General features: G+C 42.4%; 1 protein-coding gene across 2 annotated transcripts in view; it reads left to right on the top strand.

The window, feature by feature from the left end:
* The window catches only part of MUSTN1 (musculoskeletal, embryonic nuclear protein 1), a 42,569-nt gene extending 34,241 nt beyond the window's left edge, over window positions 1-8,328 (top strand). The window contains exons 9-11 of one of the 2 annotated variants that reach the window (XM_013131011.3): window positions 6,729-6,744; window positions 7,123-7,239; window positions 7,984-8,328. In XM_013131011.3, coding sequence (XP_012986465.3) covers window positions 6,729-6,744; window positions 7,123-7,239; window positions 7,984-8,090 — 240 coding nt within the window. In that variant the 3' untranslated portion in view covers window positions 8,091-8,328. Of the gene's footprint in view, window positions 1-4,193; window positions 4,374-6,728; window positions 6,745-7,118; window positions 7,240-7,983 lie in introns of those variants that run through there. The other variant, XM_013131015.3, reaches the window with a different exon arrangement.
* The last annotated feature ends 4,193 nt before the right edge of the window (window positions 8,329-12,521 follow it).

Here is a 12,521-nt window from a genome sequence, read left to right as displayed (position 1 = left end):
CTCCCGTTACTTAAATTATCGAATTACTTCTATTTCTAGTATCATGTTTAGTCTCTGAACTGTTAGTATAAAATTATGGCCTTAATCATGTAAAAATGTTTGTTTTGAGCAGACCTCAAACTTACTGACCAACTACAAAATAGTGTAAAACACTATGGAGCAGTTTCTTGAAGATGTTTGTAGCAAAGTTATATGAATGCCTAATTGTTCATGTCTTAAGTGCTTTAATGTCCCTTGGTTTGAGATTTTTTATATGCCTGGCAAGGTGATGTGGTAAAGCACTATGAGCCAAAGAGACACAAGTATTTTGAATACCACAGTAGTAACAGGAGGGGGAAAAAACAGCTCTACGCTTCTCTACTAAGGTAAATTTATTTACAATCTTAGCCAAGTAACAAAAACTGGGTAGGAATTGTTTGTTTTGTTGGTTGGGGGTTTTTTTCTATTCATTCTTTTTTATTATGTTAAAGAGATGGAAATGTAAAATTGGCAGTTTCTCTCTTTACAAGATAAAAATTGAAATTCATGTAGTAGGTACAAGTAGCACAAGTGCTCTCTCTGCAGAGCTTGTATGTGTGAGAAGGAAGTATGTGCCTCGTGCTTCACTGTGTTTTACTGTTCATTGAAATGTGTTGGCTGTACAGTCTGAAATAAATTTTTCATGAAGGGTTGACCCAGTAGTACTACAACGTGATGATTTTGCATTATCCTTGAATTATTGCTCTAAATTTATGCCTAGGAAACGTACTTCATGACAGCTCACAGGAAAGGTTTAATTCAGGCTGTGCTTAAAAAATGTGATTCTTTTTAATGAAAATAAGCTATGTAGTATATGCCGAAGTAAGAGAACGGGATTGTAACTTAAAGAAGAGACACAGAAGTATTAGTGGAGATTGAATTTACCACAAATGGTCAACCCAAATATATTAACTGTTTCTAGAATCTGACCTGTGACACATCTGCATAAACATAAAACACTAGTGTTGTCTAATATGTGGTTTTCAAGTTCTGGCTTTAATATGTTCAAGTCCCCTTGTCTTACTTTAAGTAGGTAAATGCTGTTTGTTAATGTTGCTAACTAAAATGTACTATAGCTTTTCTTCAGGGAAAACTCAGAAACTGAGTTGCAAATTAGAGCAATGCAAAGCAATCCCCTCTGCAGGTGTCTGCTCTTATTCCAGCTGTGCCTGGGGAGGGAGGCATGGGCTCTGCTTAGAGCTCAGCATCACAAGGAATTTCTGCCACTGTGCTTGACTAACCCACGTTTGCAACTTTGCTGTGCTTTTTACAGGAGAAAGCAGTAATGAAAGTGAATACATTCAGCCACATCGAGTCAGAGTAGATCTACAGCATAGGCGTGCAAACTTTTTTTAGGTAAAGTTTCCAGTTCAATTACTGAAAATGACTACTATGGTTTTACAAAGTAAAACTGCAGTATCTTTAAAAAAGGGACTCTTTTGTAGGTGTGTTTGTCTTGTGTGGGTGTCCGTCTCAAACTGAATATTGGGTTTGTTTGCAAGTAAATTCAGAGTATAGCCTATGTGAGCAAAACCAACAGCTGTATTCTGCTGCCCTCTGTTTGGACCATATTGTTAAATCAGTGGTGTTACCTTAAACTTTTAAGGATATCTGATGTAATTACATTGTATAATGGTTTACAATAAAGTTTGACTTATTACAGATTTGTACACTTGTTTCATACTTGTTCTATTTAAAAGTGTGTGTGTTTCAATGTTTGTAAAGCGCAGTTGTGGGGAGCAGGTTTGGCCACTGGATTTGAACTGCAGATCTAATTTTTGGCACTCTCATGTTGGTATTAATTTCAATTACCTTACCTTAGCAGCAGGTTCCATTTCAGTTGGAGGGACTGCTATTCTTGAGTAGCACATTTTGTTTATGAGTACGAATTCTTGCAGGCTCCTCTGGGATCTGCTCCCTGAGGAGGGTTTTTGCACTCTGCATGTGCACAAATGGAGAATCACCATATATGTTTTCATGCTGAAAATAAAACCTTTGATGGGCAGCCTGAGAACTCCTGGGATTGCAGAGCATTGACCTCAGGCCTTCTGGGAGTGTAGGGTATTGTGAAAGTGCTTTAACCACACAGCTGATGGTCACAGCCTGCTTTTGGCTCAAGCAAAGCCAGACCTTTTGGTTGCTGGCAAAAACAAATGTGTAAACTCAGAAACTTCTAAATTTACTTCCAATGTCCTGGCCTTTGTTAGAGGCGTGGTCTAATTTGGTAACTTGTTAACCTGTTTTTTCTTGTTCCCCTCCTGATTTGCTTGCAGCAGGTAGTACAAATTCAAGCAGAGGGATGATGTCTGACTGATCCTGTTGAGAAGTTTGCTTGTGCAGTGCTGTGTATCACAGAACTCATGTAGTACCTCCTTGAAGACAGAAAAAGGCCACATGGGAATGTCTAGTTGCAGAACCAAGTAGCCTCTCTGTCCCCTGTCTCCAGAGGACAACATGCTGGAGGTGACCAATACCTTCTTTGCTCACTTGCTTTACTTACCAAAACCATGCAAAAAGAGGGCAGCAGTGCTAATTCTCTTCTGTCTGATGAAGACATCACTCCTACATGCTACCTTTGTAGTGCAGACTTGTGTCTTAAGCTGCTGCGAAACAGCTTCTTTGATTACCAGTGTCTGCAGCAAGCCCTTGGACTTCCTTTATTATACTCAGGAAAATGAATGTAGCCTCGCTTGTTTATTTTCCTGTTTTGGTGGGCAGAAGGATGCCATCTTAACTTTCCAGCTTCCCATGGAGGTATGGCAGGGTATCTACCATCAACTTTCCAGAATACTGGAGGAATGAGGATGACTGCATAGGATGAGACCTGGCTCCCTGTGAAGCTGTAACATGACCACATGCAGGTGATCAATTTTTTGTTATTATTTAAAAATTTTAGGGTGCAAATACAGGTTGATACCTTTATGCAAGAGTAAAGCAGAAATCCTGTTCTTGGTGAGCTGCTGTTGCTGTCACCCCTGCCTATTTTGGTGGGAGAAATTTAGTGTGTTCTGCTGGGCTGGACCTGCACAGATTTGGTCCACTACTACCTCTGTAGCTCCTCTATGTTTACCCATAACTTTGATTACTTTCCATGTACTACATTGAGGCAGCCCCATACTCACCACAACCTTAAATGGAATGCAGAGAATAATCTTCAACTTATCAAGTCTGTCAGTCCACTGGGGGATGTTGGCAGTTTCTTGGAGGAGAACTCAAATCATCTGTAAGATCTGTGTGAATGAGGAATATGTAGTACCCATTAAATGAAGCAATTCTGAAAGCTAAAGGGAAAAAATAGTTCAGTGCCTTGAATTGTAAATATTTGGTTTAACCATGCAGAATGTTATTTTTCTGTTGTAATAAACAGCATCAGAATAGTGATGCATCTGGAACTATATAGAAGCATCTGAATAATTTGTATAATAGAAAAAAAATCTGCTGTTTGTCCTGAAGTTGATGTATCATTCCTATGCTTTGTTAGCTTACTAAAAGGTGGTGTTCTGAAGATAACATTTCCTCTTGTTTACTAAACCATGGGTTAAACGTTAAAAACTCTGGAAAAGGATTTTCTACTGTCAGCACATGTAGTAGGGAACATGGTAGTCATGTCTGAGTAAACTATTCCTATACAGATGACAGGTGAAATAATCAAACTTACTAATAGTGCTGTAAGTAGAAAGTGATTTTACTCTCTGTTGTGTAAGAGCTGGCATCAGAGCAAGCCTAGCAGAACTGTAAAAGCAAAACCATGCCCTAATTTATCAACTCTCCTAAAATCACAAAATACTCTTCTGTTAAAGATCCCTGTGCAAAAGTGATTTAGGACACAGTGTTCTGCTTTAGATAGTAGGTTCATATAATCTTTAGAAAATGCATCTTTTGTTACACTACAAAAGAAATGCAAACACTTTCTTTGTTTTCCCCCCTCATCAAGAGGATTCAGAGTCCAATTTTGTGTCCATAACAAAGTTTTGCCTTTTAAAGTTTTAAATAGAGCTCCAGCAGAGCTTAGGAATTCATTTTTGTAGTGGTTCGGGCTTCCCTGCAGTGCCCATGCCTCAGCTGTCTGCTCCCGTCAGTCCCATCTCCATCCCTCCCCAGGCATCAGGCACAGTAAATACCACAAACCCTCGTCATGGCTAAGAATAACACTTTCAACAACAACAGCCTCAGTCAACCTGAATCATCCGGGGTTCTGGTTTGGGAAGATGACCCATGTAATGACTTCATGTTAGATGCTCTATATAAGTCAAGGGAAAAAACAGGCATTTGCAGAGCTCACAGGCTGGATTTAATCAAAGGGAAACAACCTCGGAAGGGATTACAGTGGACTGAGCACCGCAGTTATGTCACAGGTACTGGGAGATCTGGCTCTTGTTAGAGCAGGGTGCTTGGCAAACATGTTGCTGCTTCCCATGCTCTGTAGTTTGTTGGCGAGTTACTGTAGTTAACCCATGAATTCAGTGTTTCTGCTTGTGAGACTTGTTTCATTGTGTTGAAGTATTTAAACACTCTGTTTATGTATTTCAACAAGTAAGTTGCTAGGAAGGATTGTGATGAAGAAAAGCAGCTGCCCTCTACTTGGTTAATTTAAAATGTTCTGGTTTTAAAATGTCCTGGTTTGCCATAAATATTTCTGCAGGAAGGGAAAAACCATTTGCACTGCTTTGGTTTGGGATGCTTCACAGAAGGAATGATTTCTGCTTTTCCAACATGCTTTCTCAGACAGTGATTTGAAATTTTGGCAGTAGTTTTGAAAGGATGTGCCTGCAATGAAGTGTGCTGCTCTGTAAAGCTTAAACGTGTGAAACTTAAGGTGCAGGAAAGGAGGGAGCATACTGGCAATTGTAACTTCAGATATGATATTTGAGACTGACATTTTGTATCACGTATGATGTTAAGTTTGTAACTAATGGTTCATTTTTACTATGTTCCCCAATAATCAGTGTTTCCAAGTGATCTTAAAATTACCTCAGAAATGTTGAAGTTTTCACACAAGTTTTAGGTTTTCAACACAATGTGTGCCTGGCAGAGTGATCCCAAGCATGAGAATTTTACATGATGGGTGGGTGGGATGGAGGGTAAGAATGTGGGAAGAGCACAATCCTTTGACCATACAGAGTAGCTCAGTTCAGCTGATTTTTCTTGACTCCAAAGAAAGAGACTTAAAAAATAGCCATAAATCTTGTGAACCAATGTTTTCTGACTTGTTGACAGGAGGAGATAAAGCATGGGCTGCACTGCTGTGCCAGCTGGGAATTGCTCCTGGCAAACCCTGCTTACAAACGCACTTGCTTTGGGAGCAATTAGCAGTCCTGCAACTGCGACACTGACAGGTCCAGGGCTCACCTCCATGGCTCACAGTAACCCTTCTGTGCAGCATTTTTGCTTTTAAGCTGGGGACTGACTAATCTGCAGCAAGTGTCCTGCTGGAAAATCTTGAAAGGTTTTGTTTTAAAACACCAAGGTGAAATTCAACAGTTCTGCTCAGCCTGGCTGTGTCTCGGTGCATCTCAAGAGCCTCCTTTCCTTTCCCTGTCCCCAAGAAGTCCCTCATCCCAGTGGAAAGAAGTCTCTTGCCAGTCATGCATGAAGGACCTTAACAGATTTTGTATTCCTGTCAACATATGGGGGTTCCCCTTTCTGTCTGGGAGTCAGCACAGACCTGTATTGGTTTGCTGTGGACTGTGCACATGGGCATGGGGGACTGTTCCCATCACATACTGATTTTCATCACCAATGAACAAATGAAACCATGGCTTCAGGGATGTTTGGTTACACAGCTAACAGACCAAAAGCTGTTATGACTTTTGAAGGGTTTGCTACCACTCTTTCCCATTGCTTGCTTTGGCTACTCATAGTGTTTTCCCCAGAGGCCTTGTTAATGTTTTGTTTCCCACAACACGCACAAATGGGATTGACAGTGAGCTATTCTGAGCGTTCCTGGGAATTCATAGCTGGCAGAAAACATGCCGAAGGCTCCAGTGCAGCCAGCCCACCCCTGCCAAGAGCCAGGCATGCATGTGCTGTCTCTGAAAGCTCCCTGGGACTCGCTGCTCCTGCCACTTGTGGGTCTTGAGGGACTTCTTTCCCTCTGTGTTTTTAGCTTTATGGATGATGCCTAAAAATGTGTAAGGGGCTGCACCACTGCCAGAACCCAAATGTCAGAAGCTCTACGTATGTAGCAATAGCCAGAGAAGTTCCTCATTGATGGTTCAACATGCAAATCTGTTAGTGTTGAAGTGGTGGGGAGGGGGTGTTTCACTGGTTTTAATCATATCTCCTGTGCCTCTGCACCCTGCCACAAGGTCTGCCTGGTGGGATCTTGTCAATCTGTCTTTGAGAGAGTCAGCTGAAGAGGGAATGTTAACTGTGCTGACTGTTCCCAGTTGGTGATTGGCATTGTGTCTGTAGAAGTGCTAATGTAAAGGCAGGGGTAGGGTAGGCTGTAAACAGATCAGTACTTGGACATCGCAGTGCACCACTTGATGATACATCTGTTCCTGTATCGGCTTTCCTTCTCAGTGTTCTGAGTCCACTATTTCAGATATGTTCAGTACATGCTTATAGACAACATGTTGAGTGCTCAGACATTTTTGTTACCTAAACTTAAGATCAATAACGACAGGTCAAGGGTTACGTTTATTTCAGCTAAATCAAATCAGACTTCAGAATCTCTAATTTTCCAGAGAGGTACTGAGTAGACTGAGGCACAAGCACAGCTTAGTGAGGAAGTTTTGCTTCCCAAATACTGGACAAGTTCCTGAATTACCAGTCTGTGCTTGCAGAATGACTGGGCTGGGCAGAGAAAACTTTAAAATAAAGCAAAAAATAAAAGTAAAAATTTAACAACCCTTTCAAAGGCTGAACCATCAGAAAGCAGTTTTAGAACAGTAATAGAGGCAATCGATTTTGGCGCGGGCAGTGAAATCATGGTTGTGCAAACATGTGGAGTAGCCCAGTGTACAGTCTCAGAGTTTAAATAGGTGGAATATTGTATCAGCAACTCTGCTTGTTGTAACCTTTGGGTTGAGGCAGCTTTGTTCCCTATGCTTTTAAACATGAAATACTGACTTGTGGGCAATACATCTGTTTCTTAGCCAGCCCCTGTGAAAAAGAAGCGTCCTCCAATGAAGGAAGAAGACCTCAAAGGAGCCAGAGGAAACCTTTCCAAAAACCAGGAAATTAAATCCAAAACCTACCAAGTGATGAAGCAGTGTGGTAAGTCTCCTGGATGGGAATGATCAAGCAGTCTTCCATAATAAAATGTCATAATTGCTCTTTGCAAGAGAAAGAGTATGTCTCGGGAACAGCAGCCAGCAGTGTGCTGCCTGACCTGGCCTTGCATCCAGCACCCCGATGGCACCGACAGCAGCCAACAGGGCTCTGCTTGGAATGATCTGGACAAAGCAGAGGGAGATCCCTGACTCTGCTTTCTGAATGAGGGTTCCAACCAAGCCCTGGGACCGTAGTCAATGCCGGTGACTGCATGTGTTGAACGTTGGAATTGTGGTCATAGATTTGGGGATTTCTGATATCAGTTTCCTGACTTCATGCTTGAGATGAAGCAGAAACTGGGGGGATAAAAGACAGATATTGAGAGAGAAGAGAATGGCTGCTTGCCCTGAGCACTCCTGGTGCTCTGGACTTGTGTTGCCTCTTCATCTCCAGTGGGACAGTATAAGGAAAACATACTGATCTTAACCTCTTTTCAGTGTAACAGCCTGCACCACAGTAGTTTCCAAGTTTCTAAAGCACCTGTAGGGATTTGGGGCCACTCTATGGTAGTGACCTTAGACAGATGCTGTCAGCTGCTGTGTGCTTGGGATGGAAGCACTATAAGGTTTGGGAAGTTGATTTAAGTGTTTTATCACATGTGTATATATGGATTTCAGCAGCATTAGTTTCTCTCTCTGAGTTTGATGAGCTACTTCACTGATTGCTCTCCTGGTTTTCTTTTCCAAGAACAAATGGGCTCAGCAGCACCTTCCATATTCAGCCGGGATCGGACAGGGGGTGAAACAGTCTTTGAGAAGCCGAAAGAAGCACCAGCCAAGAGCGTCTTTGGTTGATGGTGGAGCTGGATGTGTCTCACCCAGATGATTGTTGTAACCTCTTCCCACATTTCTGCCCCTTACACTGAAGTCACTGCAGACCTAAGTAGCTAATTTCTACTGTAAGTCATTAAAGAGGGAATAGACACATGCCAAAGGTTATAATTTCCATATTCATTTTTACTATATGCTTTCTTTCTATGTATTAAGTGGTGTTTGCTATAATGGTTTAATAAAAAAAAGATGTTGGACACAACTTGGCATGGTGTGGTGACTGATTTCGCTTTAGGCCTACATTAATAGTGTGGCCGCTTTGGCATTGCAAGCTCTGTCAAACACAAAAAGAACCATCCAGGTGCACGGCGTTAGTGCAAGAGCTTCACACTGTGCCCTTGCCAAGGAGGAGGTGGTTAAAGGGGCATCACACAAACCGGAGCCTTAACCCCAGACTGAGCTGAGCACAAACGGAGCCCTCGGGGCCGGGCAGCCATGGGGCGGTGGCTCCAGCTCAAGCCCCTCTCATGGCCTTTCCCTCACGGCCCCTCATGGCGGCGGCGCCATGTTTTCACCACAGAGAGGGAAGATGGCGGCTGTCCTTGTGCTCCATCGCCGAGAGTGGGTGTTCAGCCACATCCCCAAAGGCTTTTTCCTCACGTCCCGCAGAATGAAGTGAGAAGTAGGCTGACAGAGCAGCAGCACCGGTGCCATGTCCTCTGCGTTCTTGGCACCTGGCATGCTTTTCACACACCCTGAGTCCCTGGCAGCACATTGGGGATGGTGAGGTAAGTGACGCTTTACTTAAGTGAGTACTTTAAGTTTGTACAGGCTAGACCTGATTAAGAAGAAAAAGTGATATCAAAAGTCTGTGCACTGTGAATTATATTGTATTTGTCTTGTGTCCCAAATACCTGATGGATAAAATACGCCAATGTCCATGAAGCTCCCAGAGAAACTGTGGAGTGGGCCTCGCGTAAGGAAGCAGTAAATACTCTGAGTTTAAGGGGGAGGTTTGCTTAAAAACATACAGATATTTTTATAAAGATATGCCCCATTTTTTCCATTTCAAAGATAATTATTTGCAGCATATACCAAGACCCTGCCTCCTCTCTTTGCTGGACACTATTTCTCTATGTGGTCTGGGCACCTCACGGGTACCTCAGCACAGCATTTTCCTTTGGCAAAGACTCTTCTAGAGCTTTGAAGATAAAACACTGAGGAAAAAAGTTCCCACCCTCATAGCACTAGATCTATCTCTGCTTCAGGTTTAACAAAGACTCCTTAATTAATCTGTGATGAGAAGCTGGCAGGAGGTTGTTTAATAATTAGGAAAATTATGGAGAGGGAAGAGTGGGGCAAAATGTTGTTGCTTTCTTCTGTAGGACACAAGTGAACTGGATATTGCAGATTTGCTGGACTGGTTAGCAGGAGAGGGGGATGCTGTGTTTCAGACCTGACTTTAGGGTATATTGGTACTGATTTAGCAAAGCACAGAAACCTGTGTCCCACAGACACAGCAGGGAAGCAAAGAAGTTATCCACCAGGAACAGGGATTTTGCGAAGAGCTTTATTTCCAGGATGTCCTTGGGTTCAATAATTTGTGATGTTTCCCAGTGTGAATAGTGAGTGCTCAGGACCAGGGATTTTTTTTTGTGTTTCTGTGTTTTGATATGGATCTCATCTAAACAATATGCACTGTAAGTAAAAGCATATCCCTGAGACAGCTGATTCTCGATTTGTGACAGACAAGTCCATGCTCTCCTCTATGAATTGCAGGAATACCCTGTCCCCAGCCTGGCTGCTGCGCTGGAAGTTAATGGCTGCTTTGGCAGGACAGGAGATGGTTGTAGGTGAGAGGAACAAATCTAGGAAGCTGCTTGTTATCTTTTTCCTCAGCCTTGCAAGCCTGGTAAGTCCAAACATGGAAAATGTGTTTTCTTAATTTTTAACCCTTGTTTTCTTAACAAGAATCAGTGACAGAGGAGTATCTGAACAAAGCCCCAGGGTTTGAGTTTGTAAGTAATTTTGCAGTCAAAAGACTCTCCTGTTCCCACAGTGGGTTCAGATCCTTCCTCCAAGGTGATCTGAAGTTATTTTAGAGCATGTTCATTCACTTCAGTAAGAAGCACTGTGTGCCATGGGGCTGGTCCCCTGTGTACCAATATCAGTGGGCACTGCACAACTGCAGGGACAGCTGCTAGTGGTGGTTTGTACAGGAGCAAGGAGCTTGAGCCTGGGGACAAGGCTGAGCACAATGATTTTTCTGTAGCTGCTTCAGCAAGCCACAAAGGGATGCAGGAACAAGTCACAGCTTTCCCTGGGAGCTACCAAGTTCCGTGAAACCCACGAGCAGGACAGAGATGACCACGCAACCTAAAGTTGTGCAGTTAGAGCATGTCCGTGTGATTTTACATGTGGGTATTAGAAAACTGATGACAGATCCACTTAATTAAAGCTAAAGCTTTGGCTCCTGGCAGTTTTAGGCCACTAAATATATAATCCAGTGTGGTTTAAAGGATTAAAACATCAAAGTTGTAGAAATTAATCAAACGTAGAGCAGTTTCGATTTTTCTCTGTTAAGATATACCTATTTACATGTCCTACTATAAGCAATACAGTATTTGCATATAAACAGTCTGTCTGAAAGAAGTGAAGTTTATTTTTTACAAAGTTACTTAAATCACAAGTGTTGTAAGACCAGGCTGTGTTCAACAGACTCTTCATGGTGAGCTTGTAAATGACTGACAAAGTAATAAATTACTGAGCCCTGCACTAGCATCTCCTTGCAAATCTGAGGCCACTAGAAACATGCTCTCCACCTTTATTGTCTGTAAAATAGCAATGAACCAAACACAGATGCATGTATTTCCACAGGACCTTTGTGTTTATTTAGGACAATTAATGGCATCATCTACCATGGAGGTATAAGGGGGGGATTAAGGTCAAAAAAGCAATAGGAAAAGGTGGTTTTGTGTGGACAAACAGCAGCTGTAGTTGAGAAAGGGCTGTCTGCTAGCCTGGAGCTGCCAGCACATGGCAGACAGGTAGGGAAATCATGGAGGGAGGGCAGGATTTTCAGCCTTCATCTGCTCAGGGCTGAGGGAAGAAAGGATCTTTCCAGACTGCATCTCTCCACAGCACAAGCTGGTTGCATGTTAAGGTACCTTTATATGTGTGTTCATATAAATACATACAGAATCCTCAGAACCTACAGCCCTAAGGGATGTTATTTTCCTGCCCTGTTGATATTTGCAATATTTCAAACGTTTTTTTGCACTGGGACTGAATGAACAGATGAAGCCTGCTGAAAGCTTTCCAATGAAACAAGCAAGTTCCAGGCATGTGGTGCAGGAATGGCTTGTGACAATTTTCTCCCTGGCCCCCATTTCTCAGCTTGATTTCCCCAGTTGTAGAGCTCATGTGAACTTTTGAAATGGGTTCTGCCTAGGGTCTGTTCTTCCCACTGGCTAAAAACCCAATTATGTCCCCACAATGTGTTTCAAATGCTTTGTAGAATAGACAAGAGTTACAACTATTGGGATGAAGTATCTTAGTAGTCACATAAGCTATCCTGTGTAGGAGACTACCTAAACACCACATGAGTGAGCATGTACTTTTAGGAACTGTTAATGTAACAGAGTCCATAATTATTTGTGTACAAAATTGGACTTGGAAGAGAATTTCTTTTTCTAGGGCTACAACCCAAGCGTTGACAAACAAAAACTTCACTTCAGGTCCCTGTTAGATGAAGATTTCATTATAAAATAGGGGATGAAAAGAGTAATCTCACTCAGTGTCCATGTAAATTTAGGTGCAGAGGTCTCCCAGCACTAATCTTCCATGCAAACAGCCCTGCTGAGTGCATGGTTTAAAGGCAGCTTTGCAGAATCCCTGCTTGGATACACTGAAGCTGTGTTAGGACTGGCCAAGGCCAGGTGTGCTCCTGTGCATGGCTGTTGTTGCGCGTGGTTTTGGGTGGTTTGTGTCTTTTGTACACTTACCTACATGTATGCACAGGCACTGACTCAGGGAGTCCAGGATTGATTGCTTTCTTTTTACTGTTTAGCTAAAGACAAACCACAGCTGGCTTTGCTATTTGACAAACAAGGATCATGACTTGTCAGAGGAGACAAAAAAGGATGTTTGAAGAGGGCCACTCTGTATCCCTGGTTCGGCAGCGAGACATGAGGTTTGCAGAAGTTGCCAGCTGTAAAATCTCACATAAATGTTGCATGTATTAGCAATCTCCAAACCTTCAGTGTGTTTGAGGTAACACTAAGGATGTGCCCCTTCAAATTGTTACTCTTGGATATGGTAGAGATTCATGCATGCAAAACTGCCTGTTCATCTGCCTTGGGTCTCACATGCCACAGTGAGATTGAAGTTTAAAAAGAAAACATAAGTTTTTCTTAACCTTATGCATTATGAAACATTAAAATTCTAATGTTTAAC

Source organism: Melopsittacus undulatus, chromosome 9 (assembly GCF_012275295.1).
Source record: "Melopsittacus undulatus isolate bMelUnd1 chromosome 9, bMelUnd1.mat.Z, whole genome shotgun sequence".
NCBI lineage: Eukaryota > Metazoa > Chordata > Aves > Psittaciformes > Psittaculidae > Melopsittacus > Melopsittacus undulatus.
The sequence above is the reverse complement of the archived record's forward strand: the minus strand, read 5'-3'. Positions and strand labels throughout refer to the sequence as shown.